At 35.7% G+C, this 13,982-nt stretch overlaps 1 protein-coding gene across 2 annotated transcripts in view; it reads right to left on the bottom strand.

The window, feature by feature from the left end:
- Positions 1–1,888: 1,888 nt before the first annotated feature.
- Positions 1,889–13,982, bottom strand: part of YAP1 (Yes1 associated transcriptional regulator) — a 166,226-nt gene continuing 154,132 nt past the window's right edge. For both annotated transcript variants that reach the window (XM_074216553.1, XM_074216554.1), the window contains 3 exons: positions 13,161–13,291; positions 8,506–8,618; positions 1,889–6,003 (listed from right to left, as the gene is read on the bottom strand). In XM_074216553.1, the coding sequence (XP_074072654.1) occupies positions 5,765–6,003; positions 8,506–8,618; positions 13,161–13,291 (483 nt within the window). In that variant the 3' untranslated portion in view covers positions 1,889–5,764. The remainder of the gene's footprint in view (positions 6,004–8,505; positions 8,619–13,160; positions 13,292–13,982) is intronic.

Raw genomic sequence — 13,982 nt, 5'->3', positions numbered from 1 at the left:
TTTGCAGTCTTATACCTATAAAAGGCTAAGTATTAAACCAGTCTGGGTCTAATCCCAAATCTGCTAAATGACCCATTTGATTTTTTCTTTTACTCCTGTATCAGGCAAGTTCAGTTTGATCCCAATTTATTCTGCAACATGGTCAAATTCTATTATTTTATAGACCAAGTTGTGGGAATAATTAAAATGAGAAACAAAGGAACTCATTTCTTCTAATCAAAACTCCAGCTTCAAGATCTACAATTCAAAAGAATGCAACTATCTTGACCCTAAGGCAACCCATACCATTTTCACAGTTGTTATAGAAAAAATTCTTTCCCATATTAAAATAGAACACGTTCTTTCAGTAACTTCTAACTTCTCTTATTATTATAGTTTTGGCTTTTGCAAAGCAATGGGGTTAAGTGACCTGTCCAAGGTCACACAGCTAGTAAAAATTAAGTGTCTGAGGCAGAATTTGAACACAGGTCCTCCTGACTCCAGGGCCAGTGCTCTATCCACCTAGCTGCCCAACAGTTGCTATTATTTTTTGGGGGGAGGACTTTGCAAGGCAATGGGATTGTGACTTGCCATTTAACTTCTCTTACACTCAGTTTCCTCATTTGTAAAATGGAGATGCCAATAGCCCTACCATATAAGATTGTTGTGAAGATAAAATGAGACATTTGTAGGTTGTTTTGCAACTTTAAAATAGACCTAGATAGTTGCTAATATGACAATTATTATTGGCTTAATAAGAGTAAAATAGAGATAAAAATGCAATCCAACTTACAGGCTCCAAATACTATACCTTAGAAATCAGAGATGTTGTAAGTAGGCAGGGATGATAAAAAAAGAACCAAAGTAAAGGCACAGGATGTAATGATGTTGAGTTTACCTCTTAAGACATGGGCTATATTCTCCTTGTCCCAACTCTACTCTTCCATCCTGAACATTACTGTCCTGAAATTTCCTCCCAAATAAATGTAGTTTTTTTTTTGGAGGGGGGCAAGGCAATGGGGTTAAATGACTTGCCCAAAGTCACACAGCTAGGTAATTAGTGTCTGAAGCCTGATTTGAACTCAGGACCAGTGCTACCTACCCCCCCCCCCATAGTCTCAAAACACTCATAAAACATGCCTCATGTTTACATTTGATGTCTTTGTATTTAAGCAACTGTAAGGGTAGGTTCCAATCATTAAACACTTGGTGCCGCTGACAAATGGTATTTAATGACTATTAATCCCCCCCCACACAATTCAACACCAAACTGAAGCTGATTTATTAAGCAGAGGGCAGGTAGATGGTGCAGTAAAGAAGAGCCAGGGTCTGGAGTTAGGAAGATTCATATTTCTGAGTTTAACTCTGGCCTCAGATACTTACCAGTAGCTGTGTGACCCAAAGTCATTTAACTTTGCCTCAGTTTCCGCTTCTGTAAAGTGAGCTGGAGAAGGAAATACCAAACCACTTCAGTATCTTCACCAAGAAAATCCCAAAAAAGGTCATGAAGGGTTGAACACAACTGACCAATAACCAAAATATATTAAGCATCCAAATGGGCAGAGGCAAGCAGGAGTGTTATACAGGAAGACCTAAGTTTCCATGGGGCCTCTGACCCATTCTAGCTTTGGAACCCTGGGCTCACTTATCCCCTATATAATCTCAGGAAGCACCCTAGGATCCAGACATGAAGACAAAGACTAGTTGACCTTTGCATCGATGGAGGGAACTTCCACACCAGAAGTTTCTCATACTGAGAATAATGATGGCTCTCATATTTGTGAATTCAAAATAAAATACAAAGAGATATAGAGATGTGCACGCACCCACACATGCATACATAGATAAGTGAGTTAACTGCAACAACATCAACCAAATACACTTTCAATTCAAAGCTCTAGACCTGCCATTTAATTTCTGGAATGTCTTTATTAATAAACCTGCGACAGACATTTGAAGCCTAGAATCTGCCAAAATGAGGTATTCACTAACGTAAGTGTGAAGAAATTCCAAGGCACCAGGAGGACAGATTGGGGAAATAAAACTGCAGGCCGTCACAGAAGGTATAATTACATTCTTTCCAGTGTTCTTGGAGCTGTGTTGTTATGTGTGTTGTTATGCATAGCGAGTCCTCAGGGAACATGACCAGCGATAATGCCGTGTGTTACGAGTGACAGCGCCCATGACCGCCCAGGCAGCTAAGTGAGTACAGAGGCTTAGAAAACAACAAAACAAAAACACCATAACTGGGCTTAAAAATTAAAATGCTATCTATACCTAAAAAATCCAAACAACTTTAAATATTACTAACTGTTAAAAACAACGAAGGTGAGTTTAAGCATAAAGTATATATTTATACCACATAAACAAATGAAAAAGTATTACATAAGGAAAAATAATGTAACAGTATAGTAGGTACCTAACATACTGGCATGCTCTTATATCTAAAACAAAAATGTAACATTTGTACTATATATATATATTTGACAAGTGTTCATTTAATTCTCTAATATAAAACATTTAAAATGTGGAGAGTACTTTTTTCAAGATACAGAAAAATTTTGCTTAGATAGGCACACCCACTATTCTTATAAAAACATGCTTACAAAGTGAAATTCATCTGAGTACTCATTTTCAAGATGTGCAAAAGCTATGTAACTGTTAATCATATTGAAATTGTCTCCCCTTTTTGTATTGCTTAAGCTCCAACACTGATAGGTATGATCTCTTTGTCATTTAATTAACTGACTGATATTTCCCAGTTTGCCTGCCAGAGTTCAGTACACAATGCAGACATTAAATGCTGAACATGTATGTAAGACCACTCATTTCTCTGATTAAAATATTATTGCTTTAATCAATCAAGGTTTCTTTAAAAAAAAGTATTTATGCTTTTATTTTAAAAAATCTACTTTATCAACATTTTAATGGTGATCAGAAAAACCAAGGTAATGTGGACCATTAAGCGGACAAACAGCTTGGAAGAATTTTTTCTGCCTATGTGAAAAGAACACATATTCAAAGGCTGATGAACCTAAGGATTACAAAATTGGTTTAGTGTTAAAAACAATTCAAGAATACCCAGTTAAGGTCAGAACCCATATCAACACTATCCCCAATCTACCAATAAGTTTTAAGCAGTTTTTAAAAATTATATAGGAAAAATAAAATATTGAAAGCAACATCACAGATGTGACTTGAACTCCAAGAAAGAAAGAAACCTTTTTCTCACTCTAGCACACTAGACATCTGACTTCAGTATTCAGTGATGTGTGCTGAGAAGCTATAGGCAAATTAAAGTAGAAGGGAAATTTTAAGATCTAGATATTCTTGTTTTTGTGGTTTCACATCAAATTACTTAAATGTGAATAATATTCTTTTAAATGACCAAGAGGCAAGTCAGGGTAGTCTTTATGGAAAGGAAGGAAAAAACAACAATCCTAAAATCTCTATCAAGGTCCCATTAACATTAAAAGATCCCCTCCCCCCCTCAAGTTTATGTGCTACCACTGAAGAGGAAACATTAATTTGTGACATTGGCAGAACAGAATTTTTGTTCTCCTTCGGAGTAGCTTTGATCTTCTGCACGTTAAAAAAACATTTTGTACCATCTACATACTATATTGTGCATTCTAAATAGTATTCTATTGTTCTAAAAGATTAGCACACTTACATAGGGATTTGCCCCATACTCAATTTCTCCACTGCTTTTTTGCTTAATAAAAATTCCTAAAGTCAACTACTATGAACCATCAACCTGGAAATCATTATATACAACACAGTGATTGAGTTTTTGGAGCACTGACATTTTCTAACATAAAACTTCTTGCTTTCACTTTTGCACTCCTCTAAGTCCAAGGGCCAAACTACTCAGAATGCATAATTAAAAAAAAAATACATATCCTTTGAGCCAAGACTTTTCAAACCAAGCTTCAGCCAGGATTTTTTTTCTCTTAATGGCTAAGTCATAAAACCCTTGAAAATAAGGATTTATCATGGAAACATTGACAGACCCTTTATTATAGAGGTGCTTGCTGGTATCTCTATAAATGATAAACAAAAAAATTACTTCATAGCTTATACTGAAGAGTTGATTCATTGCTCATTTTGTTCATAAAAAAAATACTCTTTGGAACTGTCATTACTCTTGCAGATAACATAGCCTAACATCTCTTCCTTTTAAAATAAAGATATATTCATCTCTCTCTCTCTCTCTCTCTCTCTCTCTCTCTATCGCTGTGCTCAATTCATCTATCAAAATGCACTGAATTAATTACCTGATCCCTTTGCCAGTTAACACATAGCCTTATAGTCTTCTACATTCTATCTAGGGCAGATTTTCCGGCACAGAGGTTCTTGCATTATGTTAGGCCAGTCTGGTAAAGCACTGTGAGGTGAGGATCTTTTACAATCCAAACTTAAAGATCCCCCCTCCTGCCCCCCCCAGAGCTCTCTGCATGTTTTGGGTGGTTCCACAAACAAATGTTTCTTGAATTAATTGCAAGAGGCTTTCTTTCTAACACTGTCTTATAAGAGTAAGGAAAAATTATTACTAAAGCCTTCTTCTGTTGTGAATGTTATTTTCCTTGTTGATTTCACTAAGATTTCTGAGGAGACAATGTGGAGCTTAAAGGGGGGGGAAAACACATTCTTTTTGTTCATTCCTCTCAAATTGATCAATTTGTATTTTTTTTTTGTGCCCACAGAGTGCAGGATCTCCTTCTGGAACACTCCCCTCCCCCTGCTACATACCTTTGGACTGCCCTCAAAACAGATTTAAACTACACATTTTAGTAATAGGCATGAAAAATAAGCCACTGGTCGTGTATTCTAAATGGATACATTCAAAACTACCTTTTAAAAAATAAACTGAAAAGTTAAAGGGAAAACATATAAAACTATATATTCAACTATCAGTCTAACATAAACATATTGTAAGTATATATAATATATGTATAAAAAAGGGCAGACAATCAAGATTTAAATAAGACTATGAAACCAGGAAATGTAGATTTCACCATAAAGAAAGCTACAATAACCCTCCCAAACTATTAACTACTATGTTCACTTCTATGATAAATTGTCTCATTTCTGACAACAAAAATTAGGCTAGAGTATGTGGCAATAATTCATGTGTTTTTAAAAGAAATTGTCTCATGCCTTTTAATACCATAAAGTAAAATCCAGGGCACTATGTAACTTATGACAGAGCCAACGGTGGAAAACACTGAATATCCGACACAATCTCCCTCTTGGTTTGGCCTGCACCTCCTCCTCGTCAGTGTTGAGTTCTTTTGATCAGATACATCGTTTTTGGCTTGTCAGACCAGTAAGTCATGTTTTTCCACTTGCCACAGGCAGCTGAAGAGACAACTACTTGAATAAACTACAAGCTGTGACATGTAGCATTTAACTCACAAGTCAGAGCACTTAGCTAAAATGATAGGTGAACACATAATTGGGCAAAAGGAATGGTATTCATCAGCCAAACAGGCTCATTTTTCCCAACCCCCAAAATGAACAGTAGTTGCAACAGCAATAGAAATAAAGATCAAAACAAAAGTTGTTGATTCTTCAGAGCCAACTGTAAAAGAGGTCAGCAATATATAACAGCAGCAATGGACAAGGAAGAGCAAAATATTGGGATGAAAGAATCTTGCTGGATGTTGGTTCAGTTCTAAGTATGCCAAAAGTCTGCCACAGCGGCTAATTTTGAAAATTAAGATGCAAATGTCTTATTTCCTTAGATCCTTCACAGATGTAGAATTCAGTCTCCCTGAGGCTTCTATAACCATGTCAGAAAGCTCTCTTTATCTAGCTTGGTGGCAGCCAGAACAGATTCCATGTCATTAAGGATGTCAGAACTCAGAGCTTCCTGAAGACTTGGCATCAGTTCTTCTCCTTCTATGTTCATTCCATCTCCTTCCAGTGTCCCAAGGTCCACGTTTGTCCCTGGAATGGCTTCAAGGTAGTCTGGGAAACGGTTTTGCTGTGAGGGTATGTTGCTTTGGCTGATACTATCACCTATTAGAGACAACAATAACAAAGAAGTAGTCAAGCTGTACCAAAAAAACCTTACTTTCATCAAGGTTAGTTATATGCTTATTGGAAAATTTCAAACAAATATATGCAGAAAGCAACTCTTAAGTTCACCTTCCAATTTGGTATTCTAAATTTGTTAATAGGTCATTGAAAGTCACCCTCTTCATACAGAATTTAGACATAAAAGGTGGCATCATAAGTCACTTAGGAGAACCAGGAATAGTTTAACCTGTCAGATCTATGGAAAGAGGAACAGTTTGTGATCAAAGAAGAGAACATTATAAAATGCAAAATGAATAATTTTGTTCCATTAAACTGAAAAGTTTTTGCACAAATAAAACCAATGCAACCAAGATCGAAAGGAAGGCAATAAGTTAGGAAACATTTTTATAGCTAGTGTTTCTGATAAAGGGCTCATTTCTAAAATATGGAGAACTGAGTCAGATTTATTCTCCAATAGATAAATGGTCAAAAGATATGAAAGTCTCAAATGAAGAAATTAAAGCTATCTACAGTCATAAGAAAAAAATGCTCCATAACATTACTGATCAGAAAAATGTAAATCAAAACAACTTCTCTCATCAAATTGGTCAATATGACTAAAAAGGAAAATGATCAATGTTGGAGGGGATGTAGGAAAAATAGGACACAAATGCGCTGTTGGTAGAGTTGTGAATTGGTCCAACCTTTCTGGAGAATTATTGTTCTATAAGAAATCATGAGGTATGGATTTCAGAATAGCCTGGGAAAGACTTGCATGAACTAAGGCTGAGTCAAGTGAACAGAACTAGAAGAACATTGTACACACTAACAGCAACACTGACTGATGATCAATTATGATGGACTTGTTCATTTCAGCAGCACAGGAATCAAAGACAATCCTAAAAGACTGGTGATAGAAAAGACCGTTCCTATCCAGAGAAGGAACTGTGGAGTTTAAATGCAGACCAAAGTTTAAAATCTTCAGTTTTTAAAAATTATCTTATGTATTATGTTTTTTTCCCCTCTATTTCAAAACATGATGAATATGGGAGTGGTTAGGTCGCGCAGTGGATAGAGCACCGGCTCTGGAGTCAGGAGTACCTGAGTTCAAATCCGGCCTGAGACACTTAATAATTACCTAGCTGTGTGGCCTTGGGCAAGCCACCCAACCCTATTTGCCTTGCAAAAACCAACCAACCAAACAAAAAACCCAAAACCAAAACAAACCAAAACATGATGAATATAGATTTATGTTGGGGAGGGCAAGAGGGAGGTAAGTAAGAAAAATGCAAAAAATGCAAAAAAAAAAAAAGAAACAACTGCACATGTAGTTGGAAAAATAAATAAATAAAATATTAGGGAAAAAAGGAATACAACCTCTTCCTCAATGGAAATTATTAATTAAAACCAAAATCTATGAGTACTCCCTGAAGTTCATTTTATATTTAATAGGCATTCATTAACCAATAGATAATTTGTTGAGTACGTAATATTTGCTAGGCACCAGCAGCAGGAAGGGAGTGATAGGAAAAAGAACCTCATAATGTGGCAGGAAAGACAGGTCACAGAATATTTAAATAATATTCCAAGAAACCAGTGTAGTTTAAGTGTCAAAATTAGTGTTACAGAAAGCAAGTGCTAAAAACTAGGAAAAAGGAAGAAACATGTAGACTGGTTACCAAGGAAGCTCTGCAGAGAAGGCAGGGCCAAGTTGGAACTCAAAATATCCTTTGAATCAATCAGCAGAGTCAAGAGGGAAGGTCATTCCATGTGCAGAAGACCAACATGAACAAAATCCTGGAGTCAGGACTAAGCAAACTTTAGAGACAACACCATCCGCCAAACATTCAACTGGCAGAACAGACCAGCTTGAGTTACCCTCTGTCAAAGATGCTAATAAAAAGTTAATGACAGGGCCACCAGGTGAGCTCTACAAAGTCAAGTTCCAAAGCACTGTACTAGACACCAGTATATAAAAGCTAAAAAAGAAATGATCTAATAATCCACCTTCAGAAAAACAAGATACCTAAATGAGGATCCTCTTTGTCTTTCCTGCTAGGAAGCAAGTACTTTTTTTTCTTTTCTCCTTAAACACTCAATTCTTCTAAGAAGCTGCAATCACTGGCAGCTTCCAGTTCTTCTAATCTACTTCATCAGATCCTCTTCATCCAATATTCTGACCAATGGTGAGAGAAGGAAGGAAGGGCTGTATAACTCATTATAGTTGCTATCTATTTACAATCCTTTCTTTTGTCAAGGATCAATTCAAGTTCCATCTCCAAGAGTTCTTCCCTCATTTTCCTAGTTATTAGTGCCCCTCCCCTGAAATAACAATATACTTATTTTGAATTTACTTTTCTGGGCATTAGAAATTTCCCAGGGATAATTTCTTTTTAGTTTTTGTATACCCAGTACCTAGTATAGCTACAGGAATGAGCAAAAATAAGATACATATGTGTTTTTTTTTTAAGGTGCCATTTACTGAATGATCAAAAAACCCACCTGTATCCATTTCATCAACACTGTTCAGGAAGTCATCTGGGGTTCTGGGTACACTATAGCTGCTCATGCTCAGCCCACTGTCTGTACTCTCATCTCGTGAGTGATAGGTGCCACTGTAAATAAGAATATTTGAGATGGGTTTAAAACAGAAGCCAGCTTAATGACCATTATTCTAAAAGGGTTAGAGAAAATCTGGTTAGCAACTTCAGAAATATGTGTCCTTCAGATCCAGATGTAAGCAATGGGTGGTGAAGTGAAGTAGACAAAGGATCTCGATTGAAGTTACCAACAAAATGAAAGGCACTCCCCATTCCTCCCCGTGCCCCCCTCCCCAATTCCCTTGGTCAAACTTTGGGTTCAGGGGCAGCAGGAAAAGAGTTTATTTATTTTTTTTTACATTAATATATGGAATGCCAACACCAGTCTTTGCACACAGACCACTCGATTAAGTTTCTCAGCCATACGACCTGGCCTTACTACAGCCAGCCGACATCAGTCTTGATTCTCTGGGGGTGGGAGTGAGGGTTGAGCAGTAGCACACTGGGGTGCAGGTGGTAGGAGTTACAGGCCTGCACCAGACTTATGCTAAGTGCTCAATAACTCTTGTGCAGAATTCAGGCCAAAGAAAAAACACTAAATAAAGAGCCATCATTCCTTCGTGGAGGAGGCCAAAACAAATGAGTCACTCATGCTACCTTTGGGTGAAATGATAAGAAGTTGGGCAGCTAAATCTCTTGTTGGGAGTTATTGTATCTTTTCGTTTTAAACAGAAGAAAGAAGCTTCAAAAATATAGGCTGGAAAAATCCCTTTGAATATTCCTTTAAGAAAAACATAGACAAAGAAAGAGATTTTCTTTAGGCTAAATTTACAAGTTTTGAAAAAAGTATATAAAGATACAATAAACAAAAGGAGAACACTACCTCTATAAACAGTGCTATTAAGTAAACAAGTAGCAACTAAGTCCAATTGGCCTATAAAAGCTGTGTCTGAAAGTAGTTTGTCAATTTTAAATTGTGCTGAAGAAAAAGTCTATGGACCAATGTTAATGGATATTTCTTTTAATTGTCTCTGAAAAAATATGGAACCCTTACCTTTCTCACCACTAGATGGATAAGCAGCCAATCAGTTTAGAAGAGTAAACACACAAACACACACACACACACACACAAACCCCTTCTAAACTTTTTTCAAGAGCCTAACTTGAAGTACTACTCAGATGAAAAAACACAGCTCTAAAATATTTTCTACAGTCTTTCATTCAACCATACTCATTTTTTAATCCCCTTGGACCCCTCACTGAATGGAGACTTTCTTCTTATAAACAACTTACGTTGTTTTAAGAATTAAGTCTCAGGCAAAAGTTTTTCCTTGCCAGATTTAGTGACATTCATGTTCTCAAACAGATCTAGTAAAATAAAATGAACCCTTGAATTCAACTCTACATATAATGAAGCAGTTTGGGCAAGTGTTTAAAGACTGTCTAGCCTAATGTTTTGTCAATATACAAGCTTTTGAAAAAAACTTATTCCAAGCATTGTGAAGAAATGCCCAGAATTCTTAGGCTTACAGTTCAGAATAAGAAACGAAGTTCTTTAAACTTGCTGTCATCACCACAAAATTTTTCCATCCTCCCTAGTTCTGTATTTTTTGTTAATGAAATGAACCGAATACAATTTTAAAAAAATACTCTCTAGCTTGAAGTTTTTAATTTGTTCTCTTAAAAAGATCAAACCAACTACTTCCTATTGCCAAGTATCAAGGTTTCAAACCCTGGGACCATCTTTAGTCTTCCTACTCTTCACTGTTCACATCCAGGAACCCATTGTTATTTCTTGTCAATTTTCCTTTACAGTATTCACTTTTCTCTATATTCTTCACTCAAACTGTCAGATTCTGGTCCTCAACCCCTTTCACCTAATGCCAAAGCTTCCTGCTACTCTCTATAAAGCCAGTCTTAGTCCTCTCTCCAATATATCTTTTAAACAGCTGCCAAAATTCTCTTCCTAAAAAATGCTCTGAACACACAGCACTCTCAGGTTCGGAAACCCTAACTGTCCTTACTGCCTTCATAAAAAATACAAATTCCTTAGCTTGTCATATCATGCCTTCTAATCTCACTCTAATAGACAGAGACCTGTACAACTTTTTTTGACATGACTTCCCTTCATATACTCTTTATACATTTGAGTCAAACAGGATTATTAGCTATTCCCCTTCTCCCATCATGTCCTTTTTCACCTCTATGCATTTAAACATCCTATTCTACAATGCACTCAAACCTCATCAGTTCCTGACTCTCCCTTCCTCTTCTCCAATATGTCTTATTTTCTCCTTCAAAGCTTATACTGCCTGTCAACCTCCTCAAAGAGTGTATTCATATATTCAAGCTAACTAGGGATTTATGGCACCATCTGACATATAGCTCAGAGAACTGTCTAAACCAATCTTCACCTCTTAGCACTCTACTACTTCTCACTCAAGGTGATTAGTGACATCCCTAAGTCCCTCCCTCTGGCCTTTTTCTTCACTCAGAACCTGGACTGGGGTTCACTGTAGTCTATTTCTTTATTCATCTATACACATAATTAATATTAGACCTGGTATGCAAATCTACTCATCTTCTCACTCTAATGCTCTCTAACCCTTTCCACTATATATCATATGCTTTTTTCTGAGTCTTTCTAGCTATAATGATCCAAATCCATTACTTACAACTTCTAGAACATAAACTGTTGAAGATATACTGAAAATATTACAGTCACTTAAGGAAAGGATTAGCTATATAGATTATTTCATATATGTATATTATACATATAATATATGTATTTATGGAGAGATTATTTTTATGGTGCCATAATAATGAATTTCTTTCTTTTACAATATGGAGACTATGGAAACCTAAATTGTGGTGGATGATATAGATTAGTTGATTTGGTTCTAGGAATAAATTCATTTTTATAGAAATTAAGTGGTTGCTTTTGTGATAAATAATTGATTAATTAATCTAGGGCTTAACTCTTATAGTAAGCATGATAAAAATAAGATAGTTTCCAAAAAATTTAGAAAGTCCATAAAATCACACTGGATCGGGGCAGCAATTACTATTGCTGTTATTCTTGATGCTTAAAGATTTAATAAGACTTTAAATGATTTATCAAGAATCAAATAGCAAGGAGTGACTAGAAGATAAGAGCACCAGCCCTGGATCAGGAGGACCTGAGTTCAAATCTGACCTCAGAGACTTAATAATTGCCTAGCTGTGTGGCCTTGGGTAAGTCACTTAACCCCCCACTGCCTTAAATAAAAATATCAAAAAAAAACCACACTGGATTTGCCATTTTTCCTTTTAATGGAAATGAAGCCTTTTAAATCATATCACCTTTATTTTGTTATGGTTATCTTATCCCAATGAACTTAGGGTTCAAATTAGGAATATTTTCTTATGGTTAATACACTAAATTAACTGGCAAGGTTGAAGACATCTTTGTTAGGTAAGATGTTAAACTGGCAAGTGATGGGTTTAACTTTTTGTTTAAATCTGAGGGCAGAAGGATATGAAAAAAATAAAACAAGTCTAATGAAAGTATCATTCACACAGAAGCATACACATTTTACATCTGTGATAAATGGCATAGGTAATGTACAATTTAACTAAATTCATTAATGAGAACGGAAAAGATGGATAATGCTGGTGCCCTGAAAATTCTATAAATAATTTCAAGCAATTTATGTCTTCTAGGTGAGGTGAATTATTTTAGTGCTAAGTTAATAGCTGAGAGGGCACCCTTATCTTTAAGAAAGTAAATCAAAATCTCACTTTAAAAAACTCAATTGTTTAAATCTATTTATAAGAAAAATCAAGATCACAAAGACCAGATCAAATGACCAAGTGCCAGAAATATTTCTTTAAAGACCAAACAGTTATCCAAAACTCCACAGATGTTTTTAAACCTAGAAGGGTGAATTGATTCTAGTCAAATCTTGATTTAAAATGCCCTTCTAGGCAAAGAACTTGACCTGTTTCAGCTTGCAGTCTAATTCCAAAAGAGTACTACTTACGAGCATTTATGTAATCTGTCCGAAACACTAGATTTGTGGTAACTAAGCAAAAAAAAAAAATATCCTTAAGCTAAGGGATTTCCAAGTCCTGCCATTAGTCTTAAAGCCTTTTGAAAAAAAAGCGAATTCCTACATTTTCTCTCCTTGAACTACAATCCTTAGAGGATAGGATCATGTCTAAAGCTAATACAATGAAAGCTAAAAGGCTGAATATCTCTGTAATAAATACTAGCAAACTATCCAGCCCTCCCTAGGCTTTGGATGCAGCTCATTTGATCACTTAGAAAGGTATTCACATGTCCTTTCATGATTCTGTAATTTTAAATAACTGTTAGTCAACAGATTAGGCATAGGCAAACATGTTCTGACTCTGAATAAGAATCCATTCTACAAGTCTGAACAGTTTACTTCCTCTCACAGGAGACAGCTTTTAATCCTCAACTTCTAGTGGACTTGCCATTTATGGAGAGATTCATTTCCAGCTGTGGTTTTTGGCATACACAAATGTTCAAAATAGACTATTGCAAGTGCTAAGCAGAATGATCTTAAAACCATGATCTTTTCCTAATTTTTGCTGGTGTCCATTCCTACAAACCTGTTGAGAAAAGGATCAGAACTATTTGTCGTCATTGTTCTCAGTTCCTGATTCATTCCAGGAGAGGATACTGGATTCTGAGTTCCACCATCTTGTTCCATTGTTGGTAATTGGCTCCGGAGAGCTATTTCCTACAAAAGCAAGAACAAAATACCAGTCCATTGATCAACAAATACAGTATTTGTAAGAAAGATTAAAAAAATAAAAACCATTCCCTTTCCCCTTCCCCCCATTAAAATCAATGTATAAGGACTAATATGAATATAAAGTTGAGACATACTTCATAACTGAAAGTGAAAGAGACTACTAACCCTAACCCTAGTCTCTAAACCAAGTCAATGAGCTTTAATTTAAATGAAATAAATGGTTTAATGGTTTATCAAGGACAGGGACTGTACAATTTTTCATTTTTGCAAAAATAAACATATATATATATATATATATATGTATGTATATATATGAATAATTTCAGTAGAATGTAAGTCTTAAAGGTAAGAACTATTTTTTTTTTTAACTTTCGCGTCCCTAGAACCTATTACAATGTTTGGAACACCTTTCTGATCGAATCAATATATGCTGAAGTAAAATGAATAAAATGAAAACTTATTTATCATATTCATATATCAACACTGACACAGACACACACACAGAATTGGGATTTTTGCTATCTAAGTAGACCGAATTCTTAAACAAACTAAGAAGCTGGTGTAGAGTATAAAGAATTGGTCTTGGAACCAACTTTTGATACATATTTGTTAACAGATTCTTTTTTTTTTTGGCAAGGCAATGGGGTTAAGTGACTCGCCCAAGATCATGCAGCTA

This window comes from Macrotis lagotis, chromosome 1, assembly GCF_037893015.1.
Source record: "Macrotis lagotis isolate mMagLag1 chromosome 1, bilby.v1.9.chrom.fasta, whole genome shotgun sequence".
In the NCBI taxonomy this organism is placed as follows: domain Eukaryota; kingdom Metazoa; phylum Chordata; class Mammalia; order Peramelemorphia; family Peramelidae; genus Macrotis; species Macrotis lagotis.
The sequence above is the reverse complement of the archived record's forward strand: the minus strand, read 5'-3'. Positions and strand labels throughout refer to the sequence as shown.